Raw genomic sequence first — 20834 nt, forward strand, 5'->3', positions numbered from 1 at the left:
ATCATTCATTTGTTTATGTCCTAACATACGCGTGTGTTAGCACTTATTTTGCGCGAATACTATCTTCATTGGTTATGACTTGGATCGATTGGTTATGATTATATGTAGGGGGTTGTAAGAAAAAGTGTGCTATCTTAGAAATTTCAGCTTTTCTTTATAAGTATCTTTATATAGATATAAAGATAACAGAGGATTCAATTCCAAATACAAATCCTCTGGGATTTGTATTTGGAAGATTATATTTGTTCCGTTAGTTTTCAATTTTAAAAAATGTATCTTTAAAAGTGTAAGTTGAAAGGAATAACTTTCTATTGCTACCAAGTACATAAAAATCGATTAATTATATTTTAAATTACAGGGTTAGAAAACTAAGACTTAAATGGCATGATCTACACACGTTGTCAAGCAATAAATTTCTAATGTTCACGCATGCAAAAACAGTCGGAAAAAATACTTCAAATTAGATGATTCCATTAAAACTATCCCAATAACCCAAATTAAACATTAAAGACTAATGGGGAAACACTTGCCAACAGCTCTTGAAACAACCCCCATGCACGATCAAGCACCCTTAGCAGTTGGCGAATCGAGTATTCGGTATGCATTCGACAGTCATCTGTTTTCGTAAGCTTTTGGCTTTATACGGGCCATCCCTTCGATGTTTGCACAGCGAAATTGAAACGGCTTACAGGGCGAGAACCTATTCGCATATAATAAGCCCTTTTGCTTTAAGGGATCACGGGTATGATGGTATATCGGCCCTTAAATTTTTTGAGCTCATGCGGGACGGGAGGGGGGGGGATTTGGAATGTACACCACACCTATAATCTTGAGGATTCATTGAATATCAGGTCTTACCTCAGACTTTAGGGTACTCTCTCATACCTTTCGTTTTAAAGCGGTTTCCTCCATTACAATATTAGGATGACTGTTAGATTTCTCTGTTTTGATATGATGAAAGATTAGCGCGATATGAAATCAACACGCAAGTGAGAACAAAGCTCTTTTACGATATAAACCGAATGGCGACCTTGCAAAATTCGCCATGGAAAATAAAACGAGCAAAACCACTCTAAAGACAATAAAAACCACATGAGGATATATCATCGGTGAAAAAATACACGTCTCGCAATTTTCCAATTTTGCCTTGCACGTCGTGTTTTTTGTTTTTTTCGAAGTTTCGCAAGACAACAATGCGTTTTGCAAGTCTGCATGAGTGCGATGTTTCGGCAAACATGAAAAGAACACCCAACGAAGTAAAACAGTTTTAAAATCCCATGTTGTGCCCCGTTTCAATGGAACACGATTTCGTTTTTGAATCTATTAGTCGACACTATGTAGGTAGGATAATTATAAAGGCATTTCGCACTGGTTTAGGTGTATTGATTGTTTGAACGTTACTTTGCATATTTCCAGCCGGCTTAGTTGGTAGGGCGTTCGCGAAATATTTTTCCTTGAACAAAGGAAACAGTAGTTTAGTAGATACGCAATTCTTTACTGCACCTGCACAATCATGGAGCAAAAATTTATATTCACCATTTCTCAAATTTACAATGCTCATAAGTCGATGAGACAAAGAACATTGTCAGAACCTTACTGGGCGCATGTATATTTAGGAACATTGGACCGAATAAAATTATCGTATCTCTTCTTCTCGAGAACTTTTAGTATATTTCTTTTTGCAGCGTTGCCAAGTGAAATTTTTCGAAAGCCTTCACCGACACCATCCAAGCAAAAGCAAATGACCTGGAACCCACCAATGGCAAAAAGGAAAACCATACTTCAATAATCAATTCGGAATTCAGTGAAACAAATTTCACTGTTAAACAAGCTTAGGTCTGGTTTATCAAACAATTGCTCGACCATTGCTAATTTCTGAACCAGAACTAAACGCCTCACTCCAAAGGAGCGGATATAAATTTCTTGTATTGTTACCATTTTCGCTATAGTAGGCAGGTACCACCTTGCGAATGTTATATAATTTGGGTCATATGCCCGCAATTTTTCGAGGCATAATTGACCTATCGTGTCCACTCGTCACGTTTTATGTAAACTACTTGTCGTTATTAATTATATCGCGTGTCCAAGACAACAACACCATAAGAATGATTTATTTTCGCTGTAAATTATGTGCACATTATGAATTCATGCGATATAACACAACGCCCTTATTTATATCGGCTGACATGGGCTGTTAATAGTCCTTTACCTACTCTATTGCTCGCAACAACCTGACATGGATAAAAATCTACCTTGTTTATGTTTTAATATTTTGCTGAATTAGAATGAATGATTTAATTTCAATTTCAAAGACATAAGTCAACTACAAACCAACTGACCTCGCCTTTGGGCTAGGATATAGGTATAGCGATATACATAGGTGGGTATCCACTTGATGCATGCGATATTGGATGATCTATGTACGGAATCTACGTGGTGGTCCGATTTCCATCGGGGAAACTTCAGGGACACATAGAGACTCGAAAAATATTATGAGTTTGCTTTATAAATATTGTTTCTAAAACGCATCATTCCTGACATACAGGGAACTGAAGTGTTTGTTTTTTTTTTTTAGATATCTCTCAAAAAAGCTGTAATATTAAAAAAAGTATTCGATGCAGTAATATATCTTATTCGACACGTTCGTTTAAGAGACATTTAAAAATTTTTTTTTAAACCGACGCTCTATATCTCAGAAACGATACGTCTTAGAGGCGGTATTTATAAAGCAAATTCTTATAGATTTTCGATTTTCTATCGGTTCCTGAAGAACGACCATCCTGTATATACTCATTAGATTTTTCTATAATTTCTAAATTTATTTCAATAAGCCTATGCCTCATCACTATACATTTTCTTTGTACTACAACTTTTTGTAATATTTAATAAATTTTCAATTCAAAGGTTTTACATAGAAATCATCACTCTTCCCATCATTATGAAGGAGATTCATGACTTAATTCCGGAAGATAATTATCTACATCAACATTTTCCAGACCATGTGAATCAGACAACAAATCTGAGTCTTTCAACCTTCTACCTTGTATAGTTTCAATGGCACTTTTTCCCCTTTGTTATTTGATGGTCCCTATTTCACTATTTCTCTTTGGCAGAGTATTGGTAGTAGAGAGTAATAGAGAAGCAAAACTACTTTCACCACTTATCTTCTACATTTGGTGAACACTTCCTATATGAAAGACTAACACTTTGCTTCACTTACACCAATTCTATCTCTCATTCTTTCTAATCTATAGAACTAGAACATGTTTATTCTTCTTTAAACTTCTATTACATCACTTTCTGATTCTTTTGAGAAATTGGGCCTACAAGTTCTCTTGATTAGAATCAATTTCTAACGCTCGCTTTCAATTGATACCATGAATATTAGAAAAGGAGATACCGACCTAATCTACCCAATCCCAATAAATGCAGTGAAAATATTACCAAAAAAGTGTATAACTAAATAATGTTTATGCAGTTATTACGTTGATGCACAACAGCGTTTCCTGCTTAGCAGTGCGTGGTTGGTCCACAATAGACCTCAAAATAGCAATAAAAAAAATCTATACTAAATTGTGTGTACAGGACGGAGACCACGAGGAAATTTATTGTGAACAGTGAAATCTAGTCGTTTTTACAGTGACTGGTTCCGGAACTACACTGTTAACAAGTTTGTTTAATGGAATATTAAGCAAAGGTTTAGCAACCGTAGGCCTACCCAATCCTCGAGCTTAAACCACCGGAAGCCCGGGCATATTCTCAACTAAGCACCCCCGTTTCATTTGTTCCTTTTCTAAAGACCAAGAAACAATGGATCATCAATCGTCATAGCCACCTATCGACCCAGTCGAAACACCACAGGCCTAAGCGAAGAAATTTTAATTAGTTTTCGCCCATCTTCAATACATTTCTCTTCTCTGTTTCTTGCAATAAAAAGGAGAAGGACAGTGAGGGGCTTTGGGAGCCGAGCAAGACCTACCTGAGGCGCGAACAAGATGTTTGACAATAGAACATCGAGTTTCCTACTGATTCGATAATTATTTGAGGAGTAGGCGATGGCTACATGGGGCGATCCGCGATCTTTGATTGTGATTTCGACTTATTTGCGGTGTTTGAAAGACACCATGAGCTGCCGAATGATGAGGTCTTTTGTGAGAACTTCTTTTGATCAGTCCGTAGGAGAAAAAACCGCCGCCTAAAACTTCTTCAAAGCTAAATTTCCAACAAGTTGTCGAACTCATTACGTGCACCAAAGGTCCCCGGTTCAACCAGAGACACTCCATCAAAAGTATTGATTCCCCATTCCACGTTAGTTACCCCAAACATCAAACATACAGAGAAACTTCCGTGTTTCGGCCCTATACATAACACATAACAACAGTGAATCCCCCCATCGGCACCTGCTTCGCGCTCTATGGCCCTGATCGGTGACTTTCGGCCCGATTCGGTCCCTCGCGTGTTCCCCCGAGGGACGATCCCCAATGCGACGCGTCGAGAGTCAGACGCCGCGATGCGATGTCCGCGGCTGCGCTGATTGGCGGAAAGAGAGCGAAAAGGGCGGGGCGTCGACACGCAAGCGTTCAGACCGTTGAGAATGAGCGATGTCCCAAGGCGGAGACGGGCGAAGGTAAACGATCGGGAACGAAACGATCGATATGTTTTTATTCGCGACGAGAGCAGGCGATTTATGTATGGTCGCAAGTCACAGTGTCTGGTCTGGTTTGTGCAGTGTGCAACCAGCTGATTGTGCGATTGGCAGACACATTGAAAGTCGGTAATAACTAGGTAATCACTAATAATTTCTAGGTTTTTTTACCTTGTTGGTGAGGCAAAGTGGCCACTTTGTTCCCGCTTAGGTAGTCTTCTTTGCAGATGAATTTGTTGTCATCTAAAACGTATAGTTCTTCACCGGTCGAAAGCTGCTTCCGACACACTAAACAGGTGAAACAGTTGAGGTGAAACACTTTGTCCCTCGCTTTCCTCACGAGGTCAGAAGGTGAGATGCCTTGGCCACATCCACCACATTTCGTACCATATCTCCTGGAAGAAGAAAATACACAAATTGAAGTCGCTGAAAAAAAATCTCCAAAATAATGTAACAACAAACAAACAAAATCATTTAATGACAAACGTATAAAATTAGTTGCAATAACAAACAACTCCATAAAAGAAAAAAAATTGTCTTATTCGCAACTTGAAATTCATATGGAGAACAACTTGAAAACGTCTTCATGAAGAAATTGTCAATTGCTAATTGTCAAATTGCTTTAGAACTCAAGTAAAAGAATATTGAAAAACCTTTGCAATACGATCAAAATAAGAAAAACTTAACAAGCGATAAGTCAGTCATTCACTTGGTTACACCGCAATAAAAAAACCTATAAAAATCCCGATAAAAATTATACAACAGTTTTTTGTATATTGTTTTACTAATGGCGATAATATTTAGGATCCTTTCGTACGTGGCCTAATTCAAATTTTACATTAGTGAACTAGAAAATTACACCACTTTACACATTTACTTTGACCACATTTTCTACTTTACGTACTATCCTCTCTATGTAGTTTCTCATTTAGGACATCTAAAACAACGCCAAACACCTACAATAAAAATATAATAAAAGTAAAGGGGTAGAAATATGCGAAAAAATTCGCGGCAGATTGAATATTTTATGGGCGACTCAGCGAATTTTAAGAGCATTTTGACCTTTGGGGTCAGTCATATTTTTCTTTGCTAAACCGTCGTTAGCGTGGTCCCACCGGCAGAACCACATGAGCAGAGGTCTCTTTTCTTGAGTAAATTATTAAGACTCAAATCATTTCGCTTAAAAAATTTATTCTTTAATCACCATTCGTAATCTCCAGACGATTATCATCCCGAGGCACTACTAGAAACAAAAGAATGAAAAATGAGGATTTTCCTCCCTCGGAGAGTAATTTTTGTTTAACTTCAATGATTGTAACGACTTTACTTTGGCCGAGGGACTTTTTTCCAGCCCCCTGAGTGCGAATTAAGGGGCACGCCGTCTAAAACCTTCGACGATTACCATAAATAAATGAAAGTGTTCTCTTTTAACCACTACGGGGGGTGATATCAAGAGGTTATCCCAACGTTTGATCCCTGTCTTTATACGATTAAAAAAGGGGGTGGCTGTAATGGATTTCAGATAGGGAGCCCTCTGTTTGAACGTTTTCGTTTAGATAGCTGAAAATATGCAGATAACGTTTATTGTTATTCAAAAGCCCCCAAAACCAGAGGTGAGCGCACCTCGGGCTTTAGAGCCGATCGAAATAACCGATTCGTCACGTCAAGAGCCAGAACCCATTCGTTCGGGTTCCGATTTCTTTTTATGGTTCATCTGAACTGGCCCTCTAGAGTGTCTGCTCTTTTACGATCGAGAACGAGCTTGTTAACGGGGAAACATGTTTGTTATTTGTGGTTCAAATATTCGCGGAAAAAGAGAAAAATAAAACAATGCCTTAGAAATTCTGTAATGCTTGCGACACGGTACCATTGAAATTTGTCATCAGAAAACAACCTTGTGAATATTACTACATTACAATGACTAAATCCCTCTGAAATTCGACAGTGATAGGAACATTTCAGGTGGAAAACCTAGAAATTTGATATAGCCTAATTCACAAGCAAACATGTAAGTCTAAAATCTCTCACCTACAGTTCCCTTTATGGACTATTTTAAAAAGAGGGCTAAAACATTGGGAAAACCTTACAAATGACAAACAAATCAGTACTTTTTTATTGTTTGGTTCGAGTTCTTGGTCTTCCACCTAGCAATATCTGAGTACTTTTGATAGAAGATGATTTTATGGGTAGAGCTTTGGTCAGTAAGTTGTCTTAAGCCGTCTTGTATTGTAAAACAAAGATTTGGCTAACGTTTTGAAACCTGACTAAGTACTTGCACGGAGACCTCCAATATTTAGAAAAATATGCACTGCACATACCATTTCATATAATTACCCTTGGAATATTGCATAGTTTAATAAGATAAACGACATAACTGACGTCATATGAAGGCAGTGGAGTAGCAAGAATTCGGTAATTACTTAAAACTGGTATACTCGGTTGTTTAGTATACTTATGGGTAATTTAGAAATAAACGCTAGTATATCTGTTACTCATAGTAACAGACTAGTAGTAGCGAGCGGAGGACTGAAGCCCAGCAATTAAGCCCTTATTACCTCTTTTGGGTCCATCCTCTTCTAGAAGGGGAGTGTCCCATGACATTGAAAAGTCGGAACTTTCTTTCGGAGGAGAAAGAGGAAAGCCGTGTGCTTAAAACATGCCCCCCTATTACTACTCACTGTCATTTGAAATGATGTTGAAAAATCAATTGAAAATCTTCAATCATTCTTACATTAATAATAATAACCGAAATTTGGGGCCAATTTATATGTGTTGCCACTTATATTTCCACAACAGTCGTGATATAACCTCTTTTTTAAGTTATAAACTTAAAATTGCGCTGTAAACGTACCCGAGGCGAAGATATCGGTTAAACCTCATCTTGAGGTTTACGGCAGGTTGTAAAACGCACATTTTTGTTGGTTAGAAGTTAAACCTTAAACTGTAGTTTAAAGTAAATTTGTAAAAGGTGTCCTTAATATGTTATGACCTGGGAGGATTTCACTAGCTCCCCAATGCATTGCCGACTTTTTCTTAGTAGCCATAATGTCTTGGTAGTGTACGGTTCGGACAAGATACCCTTGGCTTATCTACATCTCGTTGACTGTATCCAATTTGGATGTGTTCTTTTTCGTGACTCTGTGTTACACTTGTAGGAGATGCACTTTTTGCTAACCCCTAGATATGGTTTAGGTTCACTGAAGCGTGGGAACCCTGCCTAGCTAATTCATGGGATTTCAGACTCCACCTCTTTTCCACTGCCCTGCGCAGTTACCATCTTTCTGATTTTGTTATATTATACGTTTTTTTCAACACGGCTTTTCCATGATAACGTGCTATTGGTGGTCACCCCTAAGTTCTTGGTCTCTAGACTAAATTCTACTACTATCCATTTGATGGTTTCGATTATCACTTTCCTATTATCCCTAAGTAGTACTTCTCCTATTCAAATCCTGTTTTTGATTGTATTTCATCTAAGTTAACTTGAGCTCATTTTTAGGGAGTTTTTGATTCTCAAATCGGGTCTGTAATTTTAAATTTATTGCATGGCACATCAGGCGAAGAGCAAGATAAAGATTGTCATCTAACAACAGATTTAAAATCATTTACAAATCATCAGATCAGCAATAATTGGATGCAGTCATGCGAAGATGGAAATGACAATTTAAATATTTATTTCCATAACAAGCAAAGAATCTCTTAATGTACGAGCGTGAAATATAACGCGGAACAACTAAATTTTGAAACTGTGTTCCTATTGTTGACTTTGTTAATTAGTAGAAACTTGAATTGATCCGCAGTTCAAAAAGAGTTTCGAGCGGGACCTTTAAAATTTTATGATATACTGAAGAAAATTTCCTAATCGTATTTTTCAAAACCATCAATAATTTGCCAATATTGAATGGAGAGGTCGCACGAAATGAGGAGCTCCTTTTAGACAGTATTGAATATAAACCTCAAACCGATACTTGAAAAATAGCCTGATAATTTAATATACCAGCGTCCATGGGCCATCGAATTAATCGACGTAATTTGCTGCATCCATATCATTTTCAATAACTGCAAGATTTAAAGCTTTTAGCAAGAATGATTTTCTGTAATTTCGTCCTAGATCATCACATTGATATTTACCGGACTTTTTTCATGGATGAAGCTTGCTTTACACGAAAAGTGATTACAAATCTGCACAACTCTCATCAATATTTCGATCCCATCCACATACTATAATAAGCTAACATTAGCAAAGAGGGTACACAATAAATGTCTGGGCAGGTATTGTTGAACGACATTTGATTATACATATGTGGTTATATACTGGAAGATTTGCTTTTAAAGTACGTTTATGCACCTTCGCATTTTAATTTGTATAACTGCTCTCAATACCGGCCGCGACGATCGCCAGATTTAAATAAATGTGACTTTTTTCTTTGGGGGACTTTGAAAGAATTTGTATGTAACAAAATAAAATCGTAAGTCAGAACCTTTAAGTTCAACATAAAGAACGAAAAAAACTATTCTTCAAAACCAAGTAGTGCATTGAAATAGCAAATAATATTAATTTTGCGGTTCAATAGAAAAAAGTTAGATTAACAATAAACAAGCAAAAAACCAACGGATTACCTCGACTAATTATCGCGTGTACCCGCTTCTAACCTTGTTATAAGAACTCATTCATACTTGACCCATTTGCAGGATAATAGCTCGCAAAAAGTACCACAATCAAAAAGAAAGAAAAAAAAACTGAATCAAAGCGATTTCTTAAGATTGGTACCAGTTTCACTGTATGTTACATATCAGATAGCAAAAAAGACCCTATTGGTTGTTGCAACCATGGGTGTGTCAAATGCGAGTATTAAATGATAACAAGTAATTTGCTCTCAGCATTCGAAACTCAGTTAAGCATCGCTAATGGAGGTGTTAATTTCCATTTAAACCCCATATCATAAACTAGACCGTTATCAACCAAAAATAAAGAAAAAATCACCATAAAGTTGTCTAAACTGTCCAATCCCTAATCACATATCAAACAAGTTTACGGCATTTTTTCCGGGTGCCAGTTATATTTAATTAACTGAAATTAGATATTATTGAAGTACTCGATTACAGTTTATCGTAATAAGCAGCGTGGTACGCGCAGTACCTTTTAATATGATGGTTTTGATTATTTATTACATAATTAATATGTTTATCGACACATTAAACGATATTACTAATAACAAATAACGGCTCGTTAATGCTTGTTTTCGGCAGTGATTTTTTCGTTTTGAATTGCAGTGATAATTCAAACAAAAATTGCTCATGTAAAGAAAGTTCAAACGAGCTTTAGGACTTGCTTTTGTGGTGGCAATGAGACGATAAGAAATATGGAACTTACCTAAAAAAGTCAGTGCGACAAAATAGCTTTCCCTCCCTGCTGAAGCACTTATCGGTGAGAGGGCCGCGACAGTCGTAACACCGGACACATTCCGCGTGCCAGGTCCGTTCCAGGACATTCAGCAGGAATTTGTCCAGGATCGGCTTGTCGCAGCCCGCGCAGGCGATCAGCATTCCTGCTGCTGGCTCGCACCTCCCTAAGAACACAAACAAAAACCATCAAATAAGTATATGATATTTCTAGGAATTTATATATTTTCATACTAAGAACCTAGGGTATGCAGCTTCTCTGAACCATTCAGAGGTTCAACAAAATAATACAAAGATTAAAAATTTTAAGCATTACAACTTAAGCTAGACAGCGCATTGTCGCCTTGCACCGAAATGACAAAAACCAGAGATTATCTACTAAGATTAACACAGCATGTATCAACACAAGAACAGAAAGGAAGAGATAAAAGGATGACTTTCTGCCTTCTGTGTTACAAATGCCGCTCCTCTTCTCTGTTTTTCTGAGAGCTGAACCCTTTTATGAGTGTCTTTTATCTCTCTATTGTTGGTCTGTCGTTCTATAAGATGCCCTCAGCTCTCCTATAGAGATATTATGGCTGAACAGAATTTTGAAATCCTTCTATGAATTTTCACCGTACATACTTATTCAAAATTTTCAAATTTTTGGAAGCTCTTTCTATTTAGCTTCTCCGAGCGGTTAACCAAATTCGAAATTACAATATTTATTTATGAAATCAGTTAGAAAATACATAATTTAATGTAACGAGTGAAATGTTACGGGACGAGCGAAGCGACTTACTCTGGAAAGAGTGTATTATATTCAAAATCGGTCCAGAAATGCTAAAATTCTATGTAAAAAATGAGGCAATACAGAATAAAAGATTTATTACTCCTGTGAGTTATTGGTGTGTTACAGTATTGATAGTGCGAAAAGATCTGAGTAGTCTATGGATAGAAACTGATGAATGTAAGGAATGATGTACCTATGATGGTATGGTGAAATTTAAATTAATGAACATTATAGATATCAATGGCCAAATTTGGAATTAAATCCAAAATTCATATTTGAAAAGCAGTTATTTTAAAGGCTTGAGCAAACCCGAACAGATATTGATGCCCTTTAAAAGTTACTGAGGTACTCTGATATGACTTAAAAAGTAAAACTCTGTTCGGGCTGGTTTGGGTTAGGACAGATATAAAAATAAGTTAGTCCTGGGAAATAAAACGTTGCTTATTTTCAGTGGTCTTACATACTATTTCCTTTTCAGAGATAAACTTGTGGAGTATCCCCATTCTTAAAACGAAAGGAAACTAAAACAGAATTTGGCACGTTTTTCATTTTAGTTTTAAGTGCATAATCTGTCTATTATTTGGCCAGCACAACGCTTCCACAGTCATTGAATGATTTTTGGAACATACTCATGGATGGAGCCAAGATCGGAAGATCACTAATCAAGAAATCAATAACTCTGCTTTCAAGAACCAATGGTAGAAGTCTGATTTCTGTTAGACTTCTATCATTGGTAGTTTTTCACTAGGGTACAGATTTATCATGTGTTTCTAAAAAATCATGCGGTAATATCAAAGCCAAAGCTATGGTAATCTAGGAGTTGATCGTGCTTTGTATGAATGAATCTGAGGAAGTTGGAGACTTACAATTTCTTGTTGAATTAAAAATAAGCTAAATCCCTTATGATTTAATTAAATAAAATTGACGTTGGGTTGACATACATTTTCCACATTTATCGGTGGTATTTGCAATAGAACTACCATTTTCTAGGTTTTTCCATAAGAAAAACTCAACTAGTTCTGTGAATTTGATAAAGAAACTCCTCAATAAATTCGTATTTCCTGAAAATCATACGGAACCTTTCAAGTTCTTACTAGCACCATGACATCACTTTCAACCAGCTTAGAAATAATGCACTTGGTGTTATGCACGTTTTACGACTCATTAAGTTCCTTGCTTTATAGACATTTTCAACAAATACAGACACCACATTCAAATAAATATGGGTCATAAAAAATAACCTTCCGCATAAGGTCATGTTGTGTGGACTAACTATTCTACTGGTGGCGCTAACAGGCAGGGCCGTATTTAACACTTTTGTGTTTTAATTAAATCATTATATGCAAGAATGATGGTGCCGATAACAAATAGCTGATCAAATCGATAAAAGGACACCACAGATCGTTGACAGAAGGATTGATTGTTTTTGCGTTTGTCAATGGCAATGATCATGATATTTGTGTCAATGGTGTAAAATTGATTGTAGGATTTATTGGTCTAGCCCATCCTTTATTGGATTTATACCTAGCAAGGTTGGTCAATTTACGGTTCAACAATCACTCAATGATCCAAAGATTTTAAACAAAAGAAAATTGTATGCACAAAGCAGGAAGGTTGTAAAGTGACGATTGTGGATTCAAATACATAGTTGAAATCCTTAAATGTGCGCACACACTTTGAGAGAAGTGTTGGATGATATGGCTGTAAATAAAATTGACGTTTATTATAAACAACTTTTCCCATAAATTAGTTGTTTTATGGTAGCATTAAAAGATTTTAGAACGTGCGAATGAAAAGTTTGTAATGGGGATGTTGGTGTCGGCATACCGGCCACGGTAGCCAAAAATATTATTGTTTCGCTTAGTTCGGGTTTTGTGTCTTTTTCTTTGCTGAAGTGGATTCAGCTTAAAAACGTGAATTTTGTGAATTTCCATTCAGTCAGCCTATCTACGAAGAGAAGCAAGCGGTCAAAGAGCGTTTGCCAACTCGCGGAGACATTCACAAGCTCGAGCAGCAGTAAGAACCCTAAAGCATCACCGGGTCGAAAATCATTATATTTGCAAATATTTGAAAAGAGACTCGACCGTCGAAAACCAAAAACAACTTCAGAAAATTCATTTTAAAAAGTCATCAAGAAAGTTTGTGAATCTCCCTCTTTCGATCCTCGTCTAATTCATTACTTAAGAATTTGTAGTCTATGTGATTGGCCATTTGAAGCAGTTTCAAAAAATAAAGTTTGAATGGAACGAATTGCAAGACACACTTCAACACTAATTTACGCATATTTCACGTTTGACTTGCTTGAAACAAAGTCCTAAAACTAGTCTGCTGGCAACTTTAATATGGACTATTCAGTCACTTGGATACGAACTGAGAAATTAATTAACGAACAGCTGTTCCTTTATCACATCATTTTTTATCATGGAACGCGGAGAGAAAACCTTCGACTTGACAAACATGTTCCAATGGTAAGTTTTTGATAACATGCAACGGACACCTGTACATTGAACAGTTGAATTTATTGCGTTCCTTGAGAGTACAAGAGTTCTTAATATTCTTCAATGTCTGAGAAATTTATGATGCGATTTATGTTTTGAAAGTTGAAAGGCTGGAGGCGAGAAAAGACGGAATTTCCAGAAATTGTCGACGACAGGTACGATGGGTCCCCCGGTTGAAAATTTCAATTGATGGTGTGTGGGGTTCAAGTTGGTGCTTGAAAATGGTCAGAGTAGATTGAAATTCTATGCAAATCCTGAGCTCCATCACTTTCTCCTCCTTATAAAATAAATAATATAAAATCTTACATCAGTACTGTTTGAGATTTAATACCGTACATAGTATCAAATAATTAAGATCGTAGGATTTCGCGTGTGTTGGCGGTTTGCGTGGGAGTCTGTTCCCAGGTCGAAATCCATCTCTAAATTGGAAGCGTCGAAAGGAAATGAAGACATAAATCCGAACATTTGGAAATTTTGAAAGTTTAATCTTCAACTCTTCCACTTGACGAAGTGTGAAATAATGGACTGACGGATACAAGTGGAAACGGCCTAAATTTTTTGAAGTAAGTCATTCGTTTTAAAACAGAGAACTTATGTTGGTTTTTCCAGAGGTTTAAATTGCTTTCAGGTTACTTACTTATAACTTAAACATTAATAAAAAATCAAATCAAAATTAACTTTAACAAAAATCAAGGACATTCAAAGAAAAATGATGAAGAAAACATTAAACTTTCAATTCGCTCTATAGTTTTAATTTAAAAGCATTTACTGGATGTTAACTAAGAAAATTACTTGCCGATTTCGATATTCAAAAAAGTAGTCACTCTTTTCTGTTTAATAGGTACCAGAATTGTATGATCAATATCAATATAAATATTTTTTAATCGATATTAACCACAGCACTAACCTGACTAACCTAAACTAATCTGAACTACCCCTATAAAAAGCAATATCAGTATCGTATTGAATCCTATTGTTAAGAACTTTGAAGAAAAGATGTCAAAGAGCACATACAAGAGAAACGTCTGAAAAATACTAGCGAAAGAAAATTAAATGTGTCTCAAAGAAAACTGAAAATGACAAATTTGAGAATTAATAAAGTGAAATGTCTTTATCAGTGCAATTCTCTTCATTAGGATAGAGCAGGTTCATCTGTAGAAGCCGCCCATGTGCGCTCATTATTAAGTTAAGATTAATAGAGACGGTTTGGTGCAGGTTAGTTTTATCAGAAAAAGGTTACGTTAGTGGTCTAGTCGACAATTAATGTCTCTGGATTAAAATATCAATAGGCGCTTAGATCACCAACTCTTGTTAAGTAATTTGAAAGAAAGAGATTCAAATAATGCATTTTTTAATTCAACGTTTTTCCTAAACTCTAATGGATGATTACAACTCATCTTCCTCTAGTGATTCCCCATTCTCGTATGTTTTGGATCAAAACAAACCCAACAATAATAAGAACACAATCTCTCGAATCTATCCAAAACAAAGCAGCCTCAGCTGACAAATAATAATTATACCTCAAACATAGTTATTATAGGTGTGGAACACGATATTTTTAAGTAAACAGTGGCGTGTTGGAATCAGAGAAACAAGATAACGAGATAATTTGGAGACACGCGATATTGATGGCATATGTTTGTTTCCGTCACTCTAATTCGACCACTCTAAACCGCTGAAAAGTCTTCGTGAATTTATACAAAACTCCTTCGAAAGCTTCTGAATATAACTGTGATTCAATTCTCCAATGAACTTGTGTGGTGTGTCTATTAATATTTTTTTACGAGGCGACCTTCAGCTTAGCACAAATTCTCGGTAAATCTAAATGCAAACAATTACGAGCAATTTAAGACAAAACCCCGAGACGTTTCAAGCCCACAAGCCAGGTATCTTCACTTTTCAACTTTTCAAACTGTGACAGTTCGAGTGACGTCCCTATAAGATGCCATCACGTGAAGAACGTTTTTCTTTTGCCGCAGCATCTTGCAGCTAAAATCTGCAGGACCGGATTTTTGTTTGCTTAATTTGATTTAGGAGGTATCTTTGGACTCATAATGCTCTACAGCCGATAACAACAATGTCTTAGTCACAAGCCCCAATGTCAAACTTTAGGTTAGTGTTGCTGACCTTTAGAGCTGGACACCTTTTGGGAGGCGCCAATTCCAGCCCTGTGTATCGGGTCTCGCTATAACCTGAATACATAAATAAATGGGCACTAATCCGTTTTATTCTTTTGTAACTTATACAGCTTATTTAAATAATATGTCAGACTTGTTCTTTCGTTGTCTACAACTCATTATGCTTTAGAGTTATTTACATAAACATCACTGTAGTCCGTAGCTTATGCGCTTAATACCACTTTTGACGTGACCAAAGGGTAGGTCAGAGGGCTCTATTTTTCAGTCTTTTTGAATCATTTTTTGAACTAACCTAAACTAACCTGAATTTCCTGGTTTCTTGCTTTCACACTATACAAGGTGTCTCTAAATTACCTTTGCAAAACTCAGATACTCAGATAACTGAATTCAAAGTACAATTATTTCCCTAAACTTGCCTTAATACAAAAGTTACTTAAGCGTTTATGAAGAATGTTCACAGATGAAATAGCACTGTTTCCTTAATTTTAGTTTCACATATCTCAAAAAGGGCGGCCCGTGGGGGCTCCTTATACTCCTGGTATATTTTTTTTGCATAACACGTCTTGGTAGGATTTTGTACAGACCATATTTTACCATATATATATATATATAACCATATTTTAAGGACACTCTGTATATTTAAATATATTTTCCAATTAACTATAACTATAAATATTGTCGGTTTTTTTTGCTTATGTTATCGAGGTCCAAATTGAACACATAAATTAGGTGCCATTTACATTTTTCGGTATTTACAATTTCTGCGTGAATTGTGTGCTTAGGATCGTCATTATTTCGGATACCTTCCATTTTACCATTCTTGCAGGGTATTTTTCTAGCTGCCATATGGTTAGATATTAGGTCACCTCAGTAAATTAGTTTCGATTAGATCCTCTACAATTAAGATATAAGTAAATAGAAATAGGTAGTTCCGATCTAGATCTAATTCATCATCATGAATTTTTCTTAATATTCTCAAGATCTTTCACACCTCATGTTCGATTTCAAGTCGAAATATACTCAGATTCACCATCTTCAGTATTCCCATATTATCTCCACATTTCTTTTTCAAATTTATTTACTGTAATTTTCAGGGGTAATATAATAAGTGCCACGAAAATTATCGATAATTTTTGAGAAGTTTACACGAATGCAAATTACGTTGAAGAAGAGCCCGAGTTCACATAGTGCATGGGTGCCTTTTTCGGTTTAAGTTGCATGCGTGTAAAGCTGTCATAATTATAGGTTCGTTTTCGTTGCAGGAATTTCATTTAACAAACGAATCTCATGAATCATATTCTCCAAGAATATCACTGCAGGATTGAAATTTTTCAGTTTGTGATCACATAAGCTAGAGCGACCAGGGGAATTATCACGTTAATTGCACTGGTGTAAATTACCGCCACCGTAATTTTCCACTGATTGGTTCAGCGTAACAATGAGAAACCAGTATTGTAAGTTATCGCATGCAGACAGATCTGATTAGCCGATGTCCCAGATTTTGCATAATCAATTTTCTCACATTACAAGAATTTCCTATTTGTATTGCTTAGCTAAAAATTAGTTTATCTGCGAGTTTATAAATATATAAATTAGTTTATTGATTCAACCCAACATAATTTTTCCGTCTTTGAAAGAATTTTTTAATAATCTTTGTAGCCCCATTGTAGTCACACTGTTACTTAGCATCAATATACCTTTATGTAAAGCCGGTATTGCAACGACAATTTCTTTATGAAATAATTAGATAATTAATAAATCAATTTCTTCATGAAGCCTGCTGGTTTTACTATGAGTTGGAGGTTCGTAGATTGGGACGTTGAAATTCTGGTTCATTGTCAGTTTCACCGACAACTCATTCACAATTCATAATTTTTGTGTTGCAATCCCTGAATTCAGAAAAAAATTCATAAAAACTAGAGCAGACCATAACTTGTGAATAACTCAATGAATTTCTTGGTCAATTCATTCACGGCAAAATTGTCAGTATTAAACGAGTTATATATGAATTAATTAATAAAGCGACTTCGCGAAGAAATTCATGAATACATTGTGGGTTTAATATCGGCTTTAAATATGATTTAACACCTTGAATAGACTCCATTAGATCAATTTTATGATTTTTACGATACTTTTGTTGTCATCTGTGGGAATATGCATAATAGTCCAGGTTAGTGTAGCCGATTCCTCCTGCAAGTCCAATTTTTTGAAAGTCTACGCAAGTTTAATGTTTGGACGATTCACTTATTTGTAATGGTACATTACATAATTTCAATTTATTATTTTTGAGAGCTTCATATTCAAAAAAAAAATTCAATTTTTTTCATAATATTTGCCCATATAATTTTCAAGTCACTTTGGACTCTTAATCTTCAGTTTCCTCGAAGTTTTTCGATTTTTGCAAGGTTGTGCAGCAAATCAGAAACATTTTAAATGTTCTTCTGAAATCTCAGACGACTAAATCTAGTTATTTTAACATTGATAATATACAGACGTTTGTTAGCTTCTCAGTTAATTCTAAACATTGCATAAATGATTACCGTAGGCTTCAATTGAAAATAATTAGAACAACTCCTGACCTAAATCAATTCGAAGATGAACTTAATTTTCCTATCGATGATTACAAGAATATGTAGTTATTTAGCCCACAAGTATATTAATGAAGGCGGTTAATAATCGACACAGTGTGGCGCATGAGCGAACCGAATATGGTGCTTCTTGTGAAAAGTGTAATTTCGGATTCCAATTTGAAAGAAAAGTTTGACACTGATACGTGAAATCCTTCATTTGTTGGATTTTAATGGAAATATGCGAGTTGCCTATGACAGTGACAGTGACAGATCCATGACAAAACCAGAAAGGCAGATACCAAAAAACCAATGGTTTCTAACCCATCTTTGTCTGTTGTGTGAGTAGAAGATTAATGATCGATTTCGCATGCATTAAACCATCATGTTAACGGTCAGTCTAGGGAAATGAATTTATTTCTTTTAGAAAGAAAATTTTTGCGACACTACATAAATAAAAAAATAAAGAAATTCGGATGGCTTAAAAGCGTTAAACTATCAAAGATATTTTTTGTACACATTTTTCTTCAATTCTGGTTTTTTAGATCTATAACGGTAAAAACGAGTTTTCATGTTTCATGTTTCTATTTTTTTAGGATTCCTTAATGGTGTGCAAGTCATTATACATAATGCAATAATTTGTTTACAGTTAGTTTTAGGGAATTTCAGTAACTTTCGTTTTTGTAACTTTCGTTCCTGCGCACTCGAAGAACGAAATTGACGACCGTGAGCGGCAAGAAAAGTGGACACTTTTACTGCTGTGGTACCACGGTAAGGTATAAAATACCTTTGTGGTACTGATATTATCATTAATATGCTAAAGAACAAAGTGAATAGATAAACATTAAGCATCACCCCTATTGGCATAGTAAACTCCGAATGTACTATAATGATCGAAGGATTTAATAAGCAGTTCATCTAATACATATAAACCAATGAATCGTCTTGATTTGTGAACTAAGGAGGAGTGAGTCCGGAACTAAGTGTTTCATATTTAGTTCCATTTTATGTGTTTTATTTGATAACTACGAGACTTAACTGTTTTGGAATTTTATGTATTTAGTTCCGTATCTGGGTTTTTTAACCTCTTAGTTTTAATTGATTTTCTACTTTTACCTAACTGCGCAGGTGATTACCTGAATAAAGAAGAAGTATGTAGTGTAATTGACACTTTGTGTTTGTTCTTCTAATATTTGTGATACCTTTCATTGATGTTCAGGTTAGTTATGTTGTTCAACTGTTCTGTAATATATTTTTTTATTCATACTGTTGTTATCTTTAATTTGGTCTTGTTGCCATCTACAATCAGTTTTTCATCCTTAAAGTGGGTATATTTTATGTTTATTGTTTGTTTGACATATTATAATCTTCATTCATTGCCATTATTCATCAATTACAGAGCTGCTTGTCAGTGTGTCTGTCCGTGTTACAGTTGCTTGTGTTTATCTGTTCAAAGACTTTCATTTTCTTAAGTTTTTACAGATGCTGAATGATGTAAACATAATTGTACTTAATGGGCTTATGGTAAATATATACATTATATAATGACAATAAAACGAACCTATATTGTGCGTCGAATGCTGCAAACTGGGAAAATTGGGCCCGATCGGCACATGGGCCAGGCCGGCCCTTAAGGTAAAAGTCCCCACGGGTGCAATGGCGGGTCCCTCTAGGTACGCCGCCAGGGTGCTCGAATTAAGTACTCTCCGAATTCGCGCACACACCACCAATTTTCTTTCCACTATCCGTAATACCCCTCAAACGAATCTATCCTTGCACTATCTGCACGCGACGCGTTCGATGCGCAACGCACGTCAAAGTTTTGACAGATCTAACTGAGAAACGTGACGTCGGCACCCGTATTAACACCGCCAAGTGTTAAGAGCGACTGGTTCGCTTTGTATTTCGTGCTGTCTACCCCTACTCGGCATCGATTTTCGGCCCCCACTCCGGCACCGAGCCAATGGCATAGTTTTTCCACACCCCTTCGCGCAGACCCCTCCCACACCTGGCAGCCATGAGGTTGTGATCTTTATCGAAAAGGCTTCGGCCGATGTTCTTATGTTCTGTGGCACCAAAGTTGGCATTAGCCTACCAGATTTTTTAGTGGTTGGCTTGTGGTCTCACGCCTTGCCACTGCCTTTTTTTTCGGCACGAACTGTAGGTGTGAAGATCGCCGTTTCGGGTGGGGCGGACTACTCTTTATAAACGCACTATTGCACTTTTTTGGCCGCTTATGCTTTTGAATTAAAAACCTTGAGAATTACGTTCACGCGTTCATTAACAACGTCTTGAATTCATTACCACTTGGGATCGATTTGCATCCCGGAGTTCCCATGATCGTGTAATAACGTCTTCAGTAGTTGTTAGGTGGATGGACACCATGGCGAAAGAACAATATGCTCTATAGCAGTAAAAGGTACAAAAACAATCGGGCATTGGTCGTAAAATCAGAACCGTGGCTAAGTTGGACGTATTGATGATGTTGCGTATACCTGCAGAACGACGTCGGCCGCCTCTGTGCCTTTTTGCGCCGTATATATTAAAACATAAAATTAATGACACGTGACCAATTCGTAATGGCCAAGTCCCGCGCACCACGTCATTAGTAAAAACGTTTTACGGTTTGCCGGGTTTTCGAAAAGATATTGTGTGACTGTGATGTGAGACACAGTCAAAATCAGCTAATACTCCCAAAAGCAACAAATCTCGATCAAATCGAGATTTCAGGGGTCTTTGTTTGCGACGCAGGAATTAAGTAATTTTATCACACTTTATACACCAAGTGTCCATTTGGTGTTCTGTGATGAT

The 20834-nt window shown here is 36.3% G+C and overlaps 1 protein-coding gene across 1 annotated transcript in view; it reads right to left on the bottom strand.

Annotated features, from left to right (window-relative positions):
• Lim1 (LIM homeobox 1) overlaps positions 1-19924 on the bottom strand; it is a 37562-nt gene extending 17638 nt beyond the window's left edge. Inside the window, exons 1-3 of the mRNA XM_066399618.1 lie at positions 19585-19924; positions 10020-10215; positions 4817-5040 (exon numbers count right to left, since the gene is read on the bottom strand). Of these exons, the coding sequence (XP_066255715.1) occupies positions 4817-5040; positions 10020-10192 (397 nt within the window). The 5' untranslated portion in view covers positions 10193-10215; positions 19585-19924. The remainder of the gene's footprint in view (positions 1-4816; positions 5041-10019; positions 10216-19584) is intronic.
• Between the last annotated feature and the right edge of the window lie 910 nt (positions 19925-20834).

This window comes from Euwallacea similis, chromosome 19 (genome assembly GCF_039881205.1).
Source record: "Euwallacea similis isolate ESF13 chromosome 19, ESF131.1, whole genome shotgun sequence".
Classification (NCBI taxonomy): domain Eukaryota; kingdom Metazoa; phylum Arthropoda; class Insecta; order Coleoptera; family Curculionidae; genus Euwallacea; species Euwallacea similis.